Here is a 12,996-nt window from a genome sequence, read left to right on the forward strand (position 1 = left end):
TTGTTTCTCTCCCTTCTGCTCTCCTCCTCTGTTCGCTTCTTATTTTCCACAGCAGTGATGTGCAGAATTTGGGTGGATGAGATTTATCATTCAATATACAGTTATTAGTTCAGGTTTCAGAATACTCGTAAATTTTTCAATTAACCAAGGTTTGTTATTCATAATTCATTTGACAAATTACTCCAACATGTTAAATATGAGACCCCTTCAGGTTGTTGCTCTGCTGTGATGTATGTGAGACATTGCGGCTTTGGGTTAGAACCCTAGTAAGCTGTGGATTTAGCTTCATTTACTACTTAACTTAAATTAGTCAATATATGAACCATCTGGAATGAAAACAAACATTGCACATATGAGGCAACTCAGTTTATTCGCAAAGTACAGACTGCTTCTTAAAATATGTGCAACATTGAGATAGTCTGGGAAGATATTTGCATTTCTTCTATTATGCTCATTTCTCTATTCAGTTTCATTTTAGTTCAAGGTTTAGAAAATATATCAACTTTCTCTTTCTGTCTACTAAGACTTTTGTAAACTTGAAATATACAAGTCATTAGTTTAGTGGGTAAAATTTCATGATATGAATTGTCGAGCTTTGTCTTTCACAATTGAAGTCTGTTGTGAAACTTGGAAGAGTTCGCCCTCATGTATACACAATTGTGACTCTATATTGTTGAAACAATTCTTAAATCATAAAGAACAGATACTGTAAGGTTTGTAAGTCAGGTGTTAAGAACTGCTTTTTCCGTAGAGATAGAAAGAATTCCACATGTAAATTTTATATAGTACATACATTATCTTATATAATCTTAGTTTTGTTTTCACTTGAAACATGCGCATCATGAAAGCGCAAGTTCCTATGGTTCTACCAATAAGGAGTTTGAAAGCTGTTGTAATAATGAGCCCTGATTACTGATGGGACTAACTTAACATGCCTCAAATATGTTTGGATAGAAAAAAAAGAAAATTGGTGTTACTCAGTAGGCATCTCCACCCATGTTGTGTTTTTTTTTCAATTTTTTAATTTTTATTTGAGCATAGTTGGCACACGATGCTACCTTAGTGTCAGGTGTGCAAAGTAGTGATTCCACAAGTCTCCACTACATTTTATGCTCTGCTCACCCTGAGTGTAGCGACCATCTCTCACAACATGATGCTATTACAATACCATTGTATCTGTTTTCTACATAAGTCTCATTTTAAAATAATGAACTTGTTGATTTATTGTTGCTATATCTCCCTTCCCATATTATATGAATAACTAATGTATAGAACAGACTAACAATTAGTAGTTACTCAGTAAATATGTGTCATGAATTTTGGAGGAACATTATGGAAAGTGACTTTAGTATGGTTAGAGATCTAGGCCAGCTTGTCTTATTCCTTATGTTAGGGATGTTTGTAACTCAGGGGTTCATAAAATGGAGACTATACTTTTTTATACTCTTAGGGTTTAAAAGCAAATCCTGGGCTACAGCTGAAAACCCTTGCTTCATTTAAACCTGTACCAGAAGGTAAAACCTGTCTATGAGGGGTTTTTTGGTTTTGTTTTGTTTTTTGTTTTTTGTTTTTTGTTTTGCATTGTATATTATACCAAGCATGTGTTGCCATTAAAATTGGCTGTCTTTTCATAACTTCCTTTTATCTGCATCGTCTCCAGTCCACCCCTACTGAGGGGAAGGAGGAAGCGATGTGTGGTTGCATTTAATAGCTTTCCTGCGGGGTACCTGGCTGGTTCAGTTGCTGGAGTGTGCGATCTTGATCTTAGGGCTGTGAGTTTGAGCCCCACATTGGGTGTAGAAATTACTTAAAAATAAAATCTTAAAGGGGCACCTGGATGGCTCAGTCGTTAAACGTCTGCGTTTGGCTCAGGTCATGGTCCCAGGGTCCTGGGTTGGAGCCCCACGTTGGGCTCCCTGCTCAGTGGGAAGCCTGCTTCTCCCTCTCCCACTCCCCCTGCTTGTGTTCCCTCTCTCGCTGTGTCTCTCTCTGTCAAATAAATAAATAAAATCTTTAAAAACCTTAAAAAAATAGTTTTCTTTCATATAATTTGCTTTAACTCTTAAGACACACATTTAAAAATAATCAATTTTATTTCTTAGATTTTAGGTTTATATGAAAATTGAACAGAAAATACAGAAAGTTACTATGTATTTCTTACCTTGCCAACAGTTACCCCTATTTTTTTTTGTTTCAAGTTTTTATTTAAATTCTGGTTAGTTAACATATGGTGTAATATTGGTTTCAGGAGTAGAATTTAGTGACTCATCACTTACATATAACACCTAGTGCTCATCACAAGTGCCCACCTCCCCTCCAGCCACCCTGTTTGTTCTCTACAGTTAAGAGTCTCCTATGATTTGCCTCCCTCTCTTTTTTCCCCCTTCCCATATGTTCATCTGTTTTGTTTCTTAAATTCTACATATGAGCACATAAGCCTTTAAAACAATATTTGGGCAGTTACCACTTTATGAAGATTAACACTTTATTTTAAAGTCTTTTGGCTTCCCTGAGAAGTGTTGTTCAAGAGATTCAAAGAGGAATCTGATCACAATGTACTAATTAGAGCATCTTCATGACATAGGATTCCCTGTGGACAGACCACATGGACAGAGCTAGAGCGGTGGAGTCCTTCATAAAGTCCAGTATCAAATTCAGCTACATCATTGTTAAATGAAAAATAAATGGGGGGGGACCCTAATTCATCTTTCATTGTTTCTGTAAGTTCAAACATTACAATAATGTTTGCCAAAGTTTCTTAGTGTACCTTTGATATTTGAATTTAATGTTTGATTCACTGTCTTATCACATGCTACTCCCAAAGGCTAGTGATATGTAATGACTTGTGATTTTACCTCGGTGTGAATTTTAATTCCTTATATTCTATGGTGGGTGTGTAGAAACAAGTCAGCACTTGGCAGACAGATTTGCTGTTCCTTCCTCTTTCATCTGCAGGAACTCCGCAGAAGTGAAAAACAAAGCAAAATCAAAACCACTGCTTTGCCATATTTCATGAATGAAATAAGGAGTTATAACAGTATTCATTAATTTGGAGATTTGTAGAGATCTTAGGACCTCAAGAATGTCAACGATCAACTGTACTCTGTTAGTAGCTAATCAGAGCTATCCATCTTTAAATATTTTCCCTTTATTTCCCTTGGTTACTGTGCCTGTACAAGTTTATCTCCTGGAGAGATGTGTTTTTAATAAAAGAAAACTTGTGGCAAAAAGGGTCATATCCCATCGGTGAAACTATTGCTTTTTAAAAGTACACTTTTCAGATCACTCATGTTCTCATTTTCCTTATTTATTGTGTACTCCTAAGTAAATTATTCATTAAACCTTTCAGCTTTGAGACACATTAATATATTTTTGTATTTTGTTTAGTCTTTTGGATTTTTAACTAATTAGGTTGCGCCTTCATCTCTCCTAGAACCACCAAGACCCATTGCCCCTCCCCAGCTGCTCGGTGTTGGGCCTACATATTTGCTGATTCAGCTAAATGCCAACTCCATCATTGGTGATGGTCCCATTATTCTGAAAGAAGTGGAGTACCGAATGACATCAGGATCCTGGACAGAAACGCATGCAGTCAACGCTCCAACTTATAAATTATGGCATTTGGACCCAGATACCGAATACGAGATCCGTGTTCTACTTACAAGACCTGGTGAAGGTGGAACGGGGCTCCCAGGACCTCCTCTAATTACCAGAACCAAATGTGCAGGTAAGACTGAATAGCAGGCCACTCTGCCTTGTGAAGGGATCGAGCATTGGACATATAGTATACATGCGCTATTAGATGTTCTAATTATTTTGCACATGATGTAGTCACAGTAAGAGTTCCATTGAATTCGGTAAATTGTAGCGTTATGTCATAATTGGACTGATTTAAGAGCAGTGTGTTTCTCTGTTATTATTCAGTATTAGGATGAATCCATATTTTCTTGTGTGGCAATTTTGCTCAGCTTGCTTGTATTCAGTCCAAAGTCTCTGACAGATGCCAGTGAAGGTACTATTACCATTGAGAGAGAAAACTTTGGCAATTCCAGCAAATGCTGAATATCTTTCGGCTATGCGGAGATTGTCTCCCTTGGTAATAATATTGTTATGGGCAGAGCAGAGGCCATATCTGATAATACAGATTAAAAAGTTACTCTGAACCAGGCCTTGGTGAGATAACTCTTCTACTCAGAAAACCTGTTGTTGAGGATTAACTCAACAGCTTGACACCCAGCTGTCATACAGAGGCTTGTTAATTGCCCTCCCCGTGCCTGAAACAAAGTGAGGAAAATAATAGCATATGGACGAAACACAAAGAAAGGATGAAAAGTAAAATAAAAAGTAATATATAAATATATATCCCAGTTCCTAATTATAGTATGTTGTTATAATGGGAGAAGTTATTAGTTATTTATTAAAAGCCACTGAAAAGTTTAATTGTCTCAGTTATTAGAGTGCATTTTTAAGTGTATTGTTTAATTTATTATTGAAAGTAGTTTAATTTTTAGTTGAGTTGGAAGAGCCATTTTTTAACCATCAAGCATTATGTTGAAACACCTGCAGAGTTAGTGCATGGATCTATGCGTCCTGAACATCTAATGATTTAGGTTCTGAAAATTGAAAACTAAGACTGTAGGGATCTATGAAAATGTAAATGCCTATAAAATGTCTTTTGTTTCTTGAACACGTGTTTGGCGTTTATAGTATTTTTGTTTTTACAGTATTCCGGGACTACTCACCAAGAGAACTGATCTGAAATCAAAGCAAAACCCGTGAAATTACCTGATAATACTGTCATCTTTAAATATTTTAAATTCCAACTCAGTTTTAATATATTAATGTTTACATATATTTTTTTATATATTTATATTGAAAGATGCCCACTAACGGAGTTTAACTGCTCGATTGATTTAGACAACAGAGAGTTTACTAATTTGCTGTTTGGTCTTGTACATTGATTCTGTGGTTGATAGGCAGCTTGACCTAGAAGATATTGGTTAAGTCTCCATCGCTCAGCCTAAATCACACAGTTTGCTTTTTAAATTTTCTGTGCAGCTCAGTCTTCATTCTAGGTATGTGGCAAATTATTCTGATTACAATAGGTGACTTTTCTGAGGGAGAAGTAAGTGGACTCCACAACCTCAGCTAGTCAGAGAAATAATTTGAAGAGGAGACATTGTAGAAATTAAGGAAAAGCTCACTCTGTCTTCCAAAATTAAATACCCCATGTTAACATAAAAAGATGAACAATGGAGTTCATTTTACTGAGGATATTGTCTACACATGTTTTCTAATAAAACTACCTTTCCTTCTACATTTAATCTATATGGCATATACAAATTAAAATAATGAACAGTAATTTACTATTTCAGTGGTCTTCTTTTTGACTTCTTCCCCCTCCCCAGTAAGTCACTTTTTCTTTTTCCCCACTTTTTCTTCTAATTCCAGCAAGTTAACATACAGTGCAGTATTAGTTTCAGATGTAGAATTTAGTGATTCATCACTTACATACAACACCCAGTGCTCATCACAAGTGCCCTCCTTCATCCCCATCACCTATTGACACCCATCCCCCCACCCACCTCCCCTCTGCTAACCCTCATTTTGTCTTCTATAGTTAAGAGTCTATCTCTTGGTTTGCCTCTTTTTTTTCTCCCCCCATGTTCATTTGTTTTGTTTCTTAAATTCCACATATGAGTGAAATCATATGGTATTTGTCTTTCTCCAACTGACTTATTTTGTTTAGCAAAATACTCCTAACTCCATCCACGTCACTGCAAATAGCAAGATTTCATTCTTTTTTTTTTTTTTTTTTTTTACAGCTGAGTAATATTCCATTGCATATATACCATATCTTCTTTATCTATTCATCAGTCAATAGACATTTGGGCTCTTTCTGTAATTTGGCTCTTGCTGATAACTTCTTTTTGACTTCTGTGTCCAGACTTCTTTCTCTTAAATATCTCATCTGTTTTCTTATTTTTTAAAGGGTTTCATCAAAGTAGACATTAAAATTTAGCAGTACCACCCAATATATTTGTTAATGTGATTTTTGTTTAACCAGGAATTACTTGAAATCGGCCATTGTTGTGTGAACCAATGGAGACTGCAAATATATGAGATTGTGTTTTAAAGCTAGTTAGGCTGTATTAAGTGGATGAAAACAGCTTGTTAATGAGCATTGATTTATCCCTATTGAATGCTTATGTTGAGAATGCATATTGACTACGATAAGTAAAAATATGACTATAAAGTGCTTTGAGATATTTAATTTTGAGAATAACCTTATCTGTGTGGGAGTGGATAGAGTAAAAATAACTTACACTCATAGTTGCTTTCAAGTTTATAAATGTCTTAACGTTTTAGAATTATAGTGCTCTTTTTTTTTCTAATTCTTTATTTGAGAAACATATAATTTGTGGGCTCTGGCATAAAATGGTGTCAGGGCTCACTGACACTTAGAGTTTTACTTCCAACTGTAGAAAGTTTATTTGTTTTTAAAACTATCTTTCACATGTGTTGAGTCTTTGTCACATATGTTTATTCATTGATAAATGTCCTTAGAATATGTATTTCGTGCATATTTTCATGGCTAAGGAAAGTGCTTAGATTTTCAAATACACTGTGGATTTGAGAGAAACTAGTTACTGTTTTATTAGGAATATCTACTAATCTTCCTCTATTATTAGAAAAGGGGGGAAAGCTTATGGAAATATATATTGTGTTAATTTTTAAATAATCTCTGAAAAGCAGAAGTTGGAGATAATTGATAAATATTGTATATCTATGCAGGGCAGTATTGATGGTGAAAGTATGATGTCCATCTACTTTCCTTCTTCAAAGTGCATACTCCTTTCTCCAAATTTAAGATCCCTCAGCCTTAACCAGCACCTCCACTGGCCTCAGCCTGGTATCCTCTAACACAAAATAGAACACAGCTTATGCTAACTGTGATAGTAGTTGATTTCAGAAGCCTAAAATTTATTCACAAGCTAGGGAAATGATTCCTTTGAAATCCTAAAAGTAACCTTTGAAAAAGTTCCCATTTCATTCTATTATTTTGTGCAAGCTCTGAATACTGGTTCTACATTCCATTTTAATCCAGGCTAGGAGAGTGCCACACTGTAGTTGTAGTATTAATATCATATGGTTGAATAAATGCTGATTATTATGACATAGCAATATTAATACACCCTGCATGTTGACTATCAGGAAGCCTTAAAAATAAGTATAAGGACTTCTCAGCTATGTCTTTGTGTCTGATATAAATTTCACATGAATTTCTTATAAAATAACAAAGGAATAAGGATTATTTTCTGCTCTTAGAAATTCTTCTTTTGTTTTGGTGCATCACAGAGGGACATTCTCTGACTACTGAGTACCAAAGAGTGAATTTGTTACTATTTACTATGTTAAATATCCCATTTTAATGTATTTAAGCCATTAAAATTTTATTTCTGGCAGTAGCGAATTTTATTTTCTTGGCAGAAATCTGTCAATAAATAATTTTACAGTAAGTTAGTCAAAAATGGTTTTATTTGTGTGGGTTAATGAGTAAATTTTGTATTTTAAAATAGAAATGTAGATTTTCATGGTGAAGTATTGGTTATTTTTGCTTTATAATCAGCATATGAAGTGACTCTATCATGATACTTTATTTTCACACCTGTGAGGTAGATAAATTATTTTCCCAATTCTGTAGCTGGTGAATCTGAGACTCAGTCAAAACAGAATGAAACAATGACTTATCTAGTGTCAGATGACTGGGCAGCTAGGACTCAAAACATTATTTTCCTAGTACTTGAAAAGCTTGAATTCTTTTCCCTCTTTCTCCTAGTATGGGTGGTCCCTCCCTCCCTTCAGAAGAATATGGCATGCCTAAATGAAAGTATAAGAGGTAAAATCTGGGAGGAATGTATATTTTTACAAAATAGTATCTGCATGGCTAACTTATTCCCTGAGAAACATAGTTTAATGCTTGCCACTTCACTTTTATTGAAAGCACAACTGATTACTGTGCTTAACACTCAAATATATGCTGTGTTTTAAATGTCTTAAACAGTTAAAGAGGTGTAAAACATTGTTTTATTTTATGCTTTTCTGAAAATGTCCTGCCTAGTTGCCAAAGCTATTTTTTTGTTTTGTTTTGTTTTCTTTCTAAAGTACATTTAAATCATTTGGTAAGTGCAATTACCTGCTTCGGGGTCTCTCAAGTTAGGAGAGGTGGTAATTACAGCCTCTGGTGGCCGTGGCCTCCTACACTTGAATCACGCTTCTCTGTGCACCTGAGGGGTATGATTATTGCACTGTTAACTTACAGCCTGACCCATGTTATTGTTCATAAAATGCTTCTTCAGGCATTTTATGAATTTTAAAAAAAAGGTATAAATGGGAAGTTGTTTTAAATGGAAAGTAATTCAAAAACTCCATTGAACAATCAAAGAAAGTATGCTTGTTTTTTCTCTGTGTCAATTTCCTCTGGGTATACCATCTGGTATAGAAGCTAAGAAAATACAGTTTCTTTTTCTCTTATTAAATGGAAATAAAATATACCATCATCAGAAATTGTCTTCATTGCATGCTTTGGCAATTGCATGTTAAAATTGCTCTTTTAAATTTTCTACTGCTTCTGGGTAACCCATTGTGGCACTGTTTTATAATTAACTGACATTTTAGCAACATCGCCCTCATAGGGAAGGTCAAGAGTTCAGGGTGTCCAGAGCGTAATATATTTGCACAGTTGGGAAAACTACTTGACTCTTACACTGAAGTTCAGTGCTCTTGGCAAGTTTTAGTGAAACATGTAGATCTATGAAGCATTGGCAAGGAGAGTGTGTTATTTTAAAGGTAAACATTTACTAAAAATGCATTTTTTTCTCTTATAAATCCACAATGGAAAACAAAACAATACAAACAAAATAATACTCAGGCATATACAGGAAACCATAAGGTGAGGAATTAAATTTTGGTCTTTTGACTGTAGCTTCATCAGCAAAATGGAACCATATATTGATTTTTACTGTGGTCTAAGATAGTTATCAATCACAAAGACTAGTTACCATTGAAACTCAGCCTTGAGGTTAAAACAAAATAAACAACTCTTATAAGAATTTGTATGGCTTAGCAGTGTAAGAATGACATACTATTTGATTTAAATTGAAGGCTTGTAATTAATGTTTGTTTTAATTTTTTTTAAATGTATTAATTTCTTATATATGATATTTATGCAGCTTCTTTGTTTTTGAGCAAGAATTTCAAAAGGCAACACTATTAGTATTGAAGTAAAAAAAAAACTAAAGATAAAAAGCCATAAGAAAAATAAATGGAAAATAATTCTTCAATTTTCTTAACAACTCTCACATATGTAGTACAATATTATTTACTATAGTTACCAGCCTGTACATTACATACTCACGGCTTATTTCACTTAGCATAAGACCCTCAAGTTCTGTCTGTGTTGTTGGGATGGCAAAATTTCATTCTTTTTATGGCTGGGTAATATCTATGTGTGTGAGTGTGAGTGTGTGTGTGTGTACGTACATGTGTATACACTACAATTTCTTTATCCATTCATCCATTAGTAGACACTTGGTTTGTTTCCATATCCTGGCTACTGTAAATAATAGTGTAGTGAACCTAAGGGTGCCCATATATTTTCGAATTAGTGGTTTTTGTTTTCTTTGGATAAATACCCAGAGGTGGAATTGCTGGATCATACAGTAGTTCTGTTTTTAACTTTTTGAGGAACTTCCATATTGTTTCCCAGAGTGGCTGCACCAGTTTATATTCTTATCAACAGTACACAAGTGTTTCCTTTTCTCCGTATCTTCACTAACACTTGTTATTTCTTGCCTAAAATCTTTTTAGATTTCTTTCTTTTTAGTGCATAATAATTTGATTTTGCTTTTCAGATTTTGTAGAGGCTATTTCAGTTGGAAAGACATTTATTTATTCAGAAAAACTTTTATTGGCTTCTTTCTTTGTTAACAGCACTGGGTTAAGTACTAGGTCTTCAAAGTTATACTAGCAATGTCTTGCACTTAAGCCCCTTGTAGTCTCGAGGCACAGACTTAAAAACACAGAGTGAAATGCAAAGTGATAGAAATTTAGGAGAAGAAGCTGTTCTTTTTTAAGGGAGTGTTTAAGAAAAGCTGTCACCAAGAAAGGATGGCTTTAAAACATAAAAGGTGGATTTTAAAAATTGACTGCATTTTTAAGGCAGAAAAAAATCAGAAAATAGAGTTAAAAATAGAGGCAACCTATGTTTAACCCAGTCATAAATACTGTTGATGTTTTTGGGGTTCTGAAAGTAAGGTGGAGCTTTGGGTAACTCAGGGCTGTGGTAGAACCAAGCCTGAAGGTGGCATGTGGCCAGGTCTAAGATAATCCATACTGCTATTCTGTTGTTTTTAAGAAGCAGACTAACATTCCTGGATTTGCTTTCAGAAAGATTATTCCATCTCTGTGGAAGATGAGTTAGAGCTAAGGAAAGACTGGAGGCAGAGTGACCATGAAAACTTGCTTATAATAATAAAAAAATAACCCTGGTATAATTTTCTCTACAGCATATCTCTCTCATCTTAGATCAGAAAGAGATATCTGTAAATTCCTGGATAATACTGTCATTCTTAATAATCAAGAAAGTTCCTTTTATTAAAGGGATTTTAAAGACATTTAATAGGTGATCTAACTTTATTGTTTGATTCACTTTTCTTTTTCAGATAAGTTGGTTGTCCAATGTTATTAATATGCATGCAAGTTCCATGACATAACACATTATTTTAGAGGAGAAAATTGTGAAAGATTACAGAGAAATTCAAGAGCTACTGTGTAGTTGATGGAGTATAAATTTTATTGAGGGTCAAAGTTGTATACGTTGCCACACTTCAGACTACAGAAGATACAACATTCATAAGACAGGATTCCTGCTCTTAAGAAACTGACAATCTAGTGTTAGAATCACAGTAAGAAGAAGAATGTAGTAAGTGGTATAATAGAAATACAAAGTACTTTGGAAATCCAGGGTTGAGAGGGATAATTTTTGATTGGAAAATAATTTTTTCCAAGCAATATGTTTGAAAACAGTATCAATCTTTACTTTCTGAACAGAGCTGGATTAACACTTGTGATTAATGAACCTGTAACCTTATCCCTAATTCCTTAACTGGAGTAATGCATAAAACAATGCGCAGCCAATAGTCACCATATGGATGATTTGCCTTCTCTCTTTCCTTTGTATCAACACATAGGAAAAGTTTATGCACAGATGGAGGTATTGAATGGAAAATATAAGTCACACCCTGATTTAAATCATCAAAGTAATTTGGTTGTTTTGAATTATCTGGGGCCCATGGGTTATAGAAATGTTATTGTAAATTTCCATGGGATATACATATATTCAAAATTTCCATAGAGAGAGGGAGAGAAAGAGAGATTTAGAATGTAATCATTTTTTGTTAACTCTTCCAATGGTCTTTAATGCTAGGAACTCCCAGCATAAGGGTCATGAAAGTTGAACAAATATGAAATCATCTTTTCTACTACCTCATGTTTTTCACCTCATGCATGGGATGTACAGTTAACGAACATACAGTTCATGGCACATTTTCTTATAGGGTACATGATTAGTAGCTGTATAATTAACTAAATAGAGTTGTGTTGCTATCAACTTAAAATTGTCTTCTGACTTTGTTGCTAGAAAGCATTTGGTAACAAGTGAAAATGACACTTTTTATTTATCCATAGTACTTTACCACATGCTGAGTCTGTTAGCGGTATCATTAAGTACTCTTTTTATTGGCTTCATTTGTTTTTATTGAATTTTGCATACTACAATAAAGCTGACAGGTGGAAATGATTTAAATAACAGCATCAGTCCCATTAAATGTCCTGGATTTCCCCTCTACCTTAGGTCTTTTATTTGATATTGGGGAGTAGAAATAAAAATAAAATGATATATTAATAATGTCTTAAATGATTATAACACAAGAGTGTCTGAAGAAGAATATGACCTAGGTAGAATTAAAAAGATATGGATCCAGATAAACACTAAGGTATGTGTTAATTATGAAGATGAATTCCAGACACTCAGCATATAAGCTTCAGACCTCTCTTAGTAACACTGATGCATAGACTTGTCCTTGATATTCTTCCTTTTTACCCAGAGAACTTACCTCCGCTTTTAATTTTCACTTTGTTTACTTCCTTATTTAAATTATAATTTATTTTCTTTGCTTTGGAATAAGGAAGAAAACTCTCTAATCAGGTTCTGGCCAAAACAAAACAAAACAGAACACCAACCATACAAACAAACATGCAGTCACATTTTCTTGGGCAGAGTTGGTGGGTAGGAGTATGGCCTTCATGATTATTTTGGAACTCACTTATCCAGACTCATCCTAGTCATAATTAGTGATTTGAAGAGTACAAAGTTAGCCACTTTGTACAGTTTCTTGCATAGGAAAAAAATGACTTCATAAAAATGTATCTCGTTATTTTTATCATTTAACTTGACTTTTAACTAAATCTGAAGATGGGGTCATCATAGAATCTCACTTCCTGGTCTTCACCGTCTTCCTACAAGATACAGCCTTTGTACAGCTAATAATTGCTGTAGCGAGGCTCCTTGGTGCTCTCTCCTCTGCACCAGCCTGTATATAAAGTGCAGAGGGGAAGAAGCATATTCAAGGGAAAGAAATAATGAGTGAATTCTAATCGTGAGTTTTGTAAGTTATATTACACTTTGTGAACCCAATAAAAAATGAACTTCAAAGGGCAGAAATTCATGCCTTCCATGTCACCCTAAGCAAGACCTGTGCAAATTCAGCTGTCACTACATATGAAATGGCCTAGAAATCATTGAGTGATGTCCATTTTAATTGTCTTAGCCAAATCATATGGGTAAAGTTTGAGTTTAAGTAACTCATGTGTCATTCTCTAGCTTGGTTGCTAATTTCTCACCTCCACATAGTCCTTCACAATAAAGAATAATAA

General features: G+C 34.4%; 1 protein-coding gene across 2 annotated transcripts in view; it reads left to right on the forward strand.

Annotated features, from left to right (window-relative positions):
• Window positions 1–12,996, forward strand: part of PTPRK (protein tyrosine phosphatase receptor type K) — a 553,262-nt gene that overhangs the window by 329,161 nt on the left and 211,105 nt on the right. For both annotated transcript variants that reach the window (XM_028117097.2, XM_088023873.1), the window contains exon 7: window positions 3,434–3,727. In XM_028117097.2, the coding sequence (XP_027972898.1) occupies window positions 3,434–3,727 (294 nt within the window). The remainder of the gene's footprint in view (window positions 1–3,433; window positions 3,728–12,996) is intronic.

Source organism: Eumetopias jubatus, unplaced genomic scaffold (genome assembly GCF_037043125.1).
Source record: "Eumetopias jubatus isolate StellerSeaLion01/CBP00866 unplaced genomic scaffold, mEumJub1_p1.0 scaffold_6, whole genome shotgun sequence".
Lineage (NCBI taxonomy): Eukaryota > Metazoa > Chordata > Mammalia > Carnivora > Otariidae > Eumetopias > Eumetopias jubatus.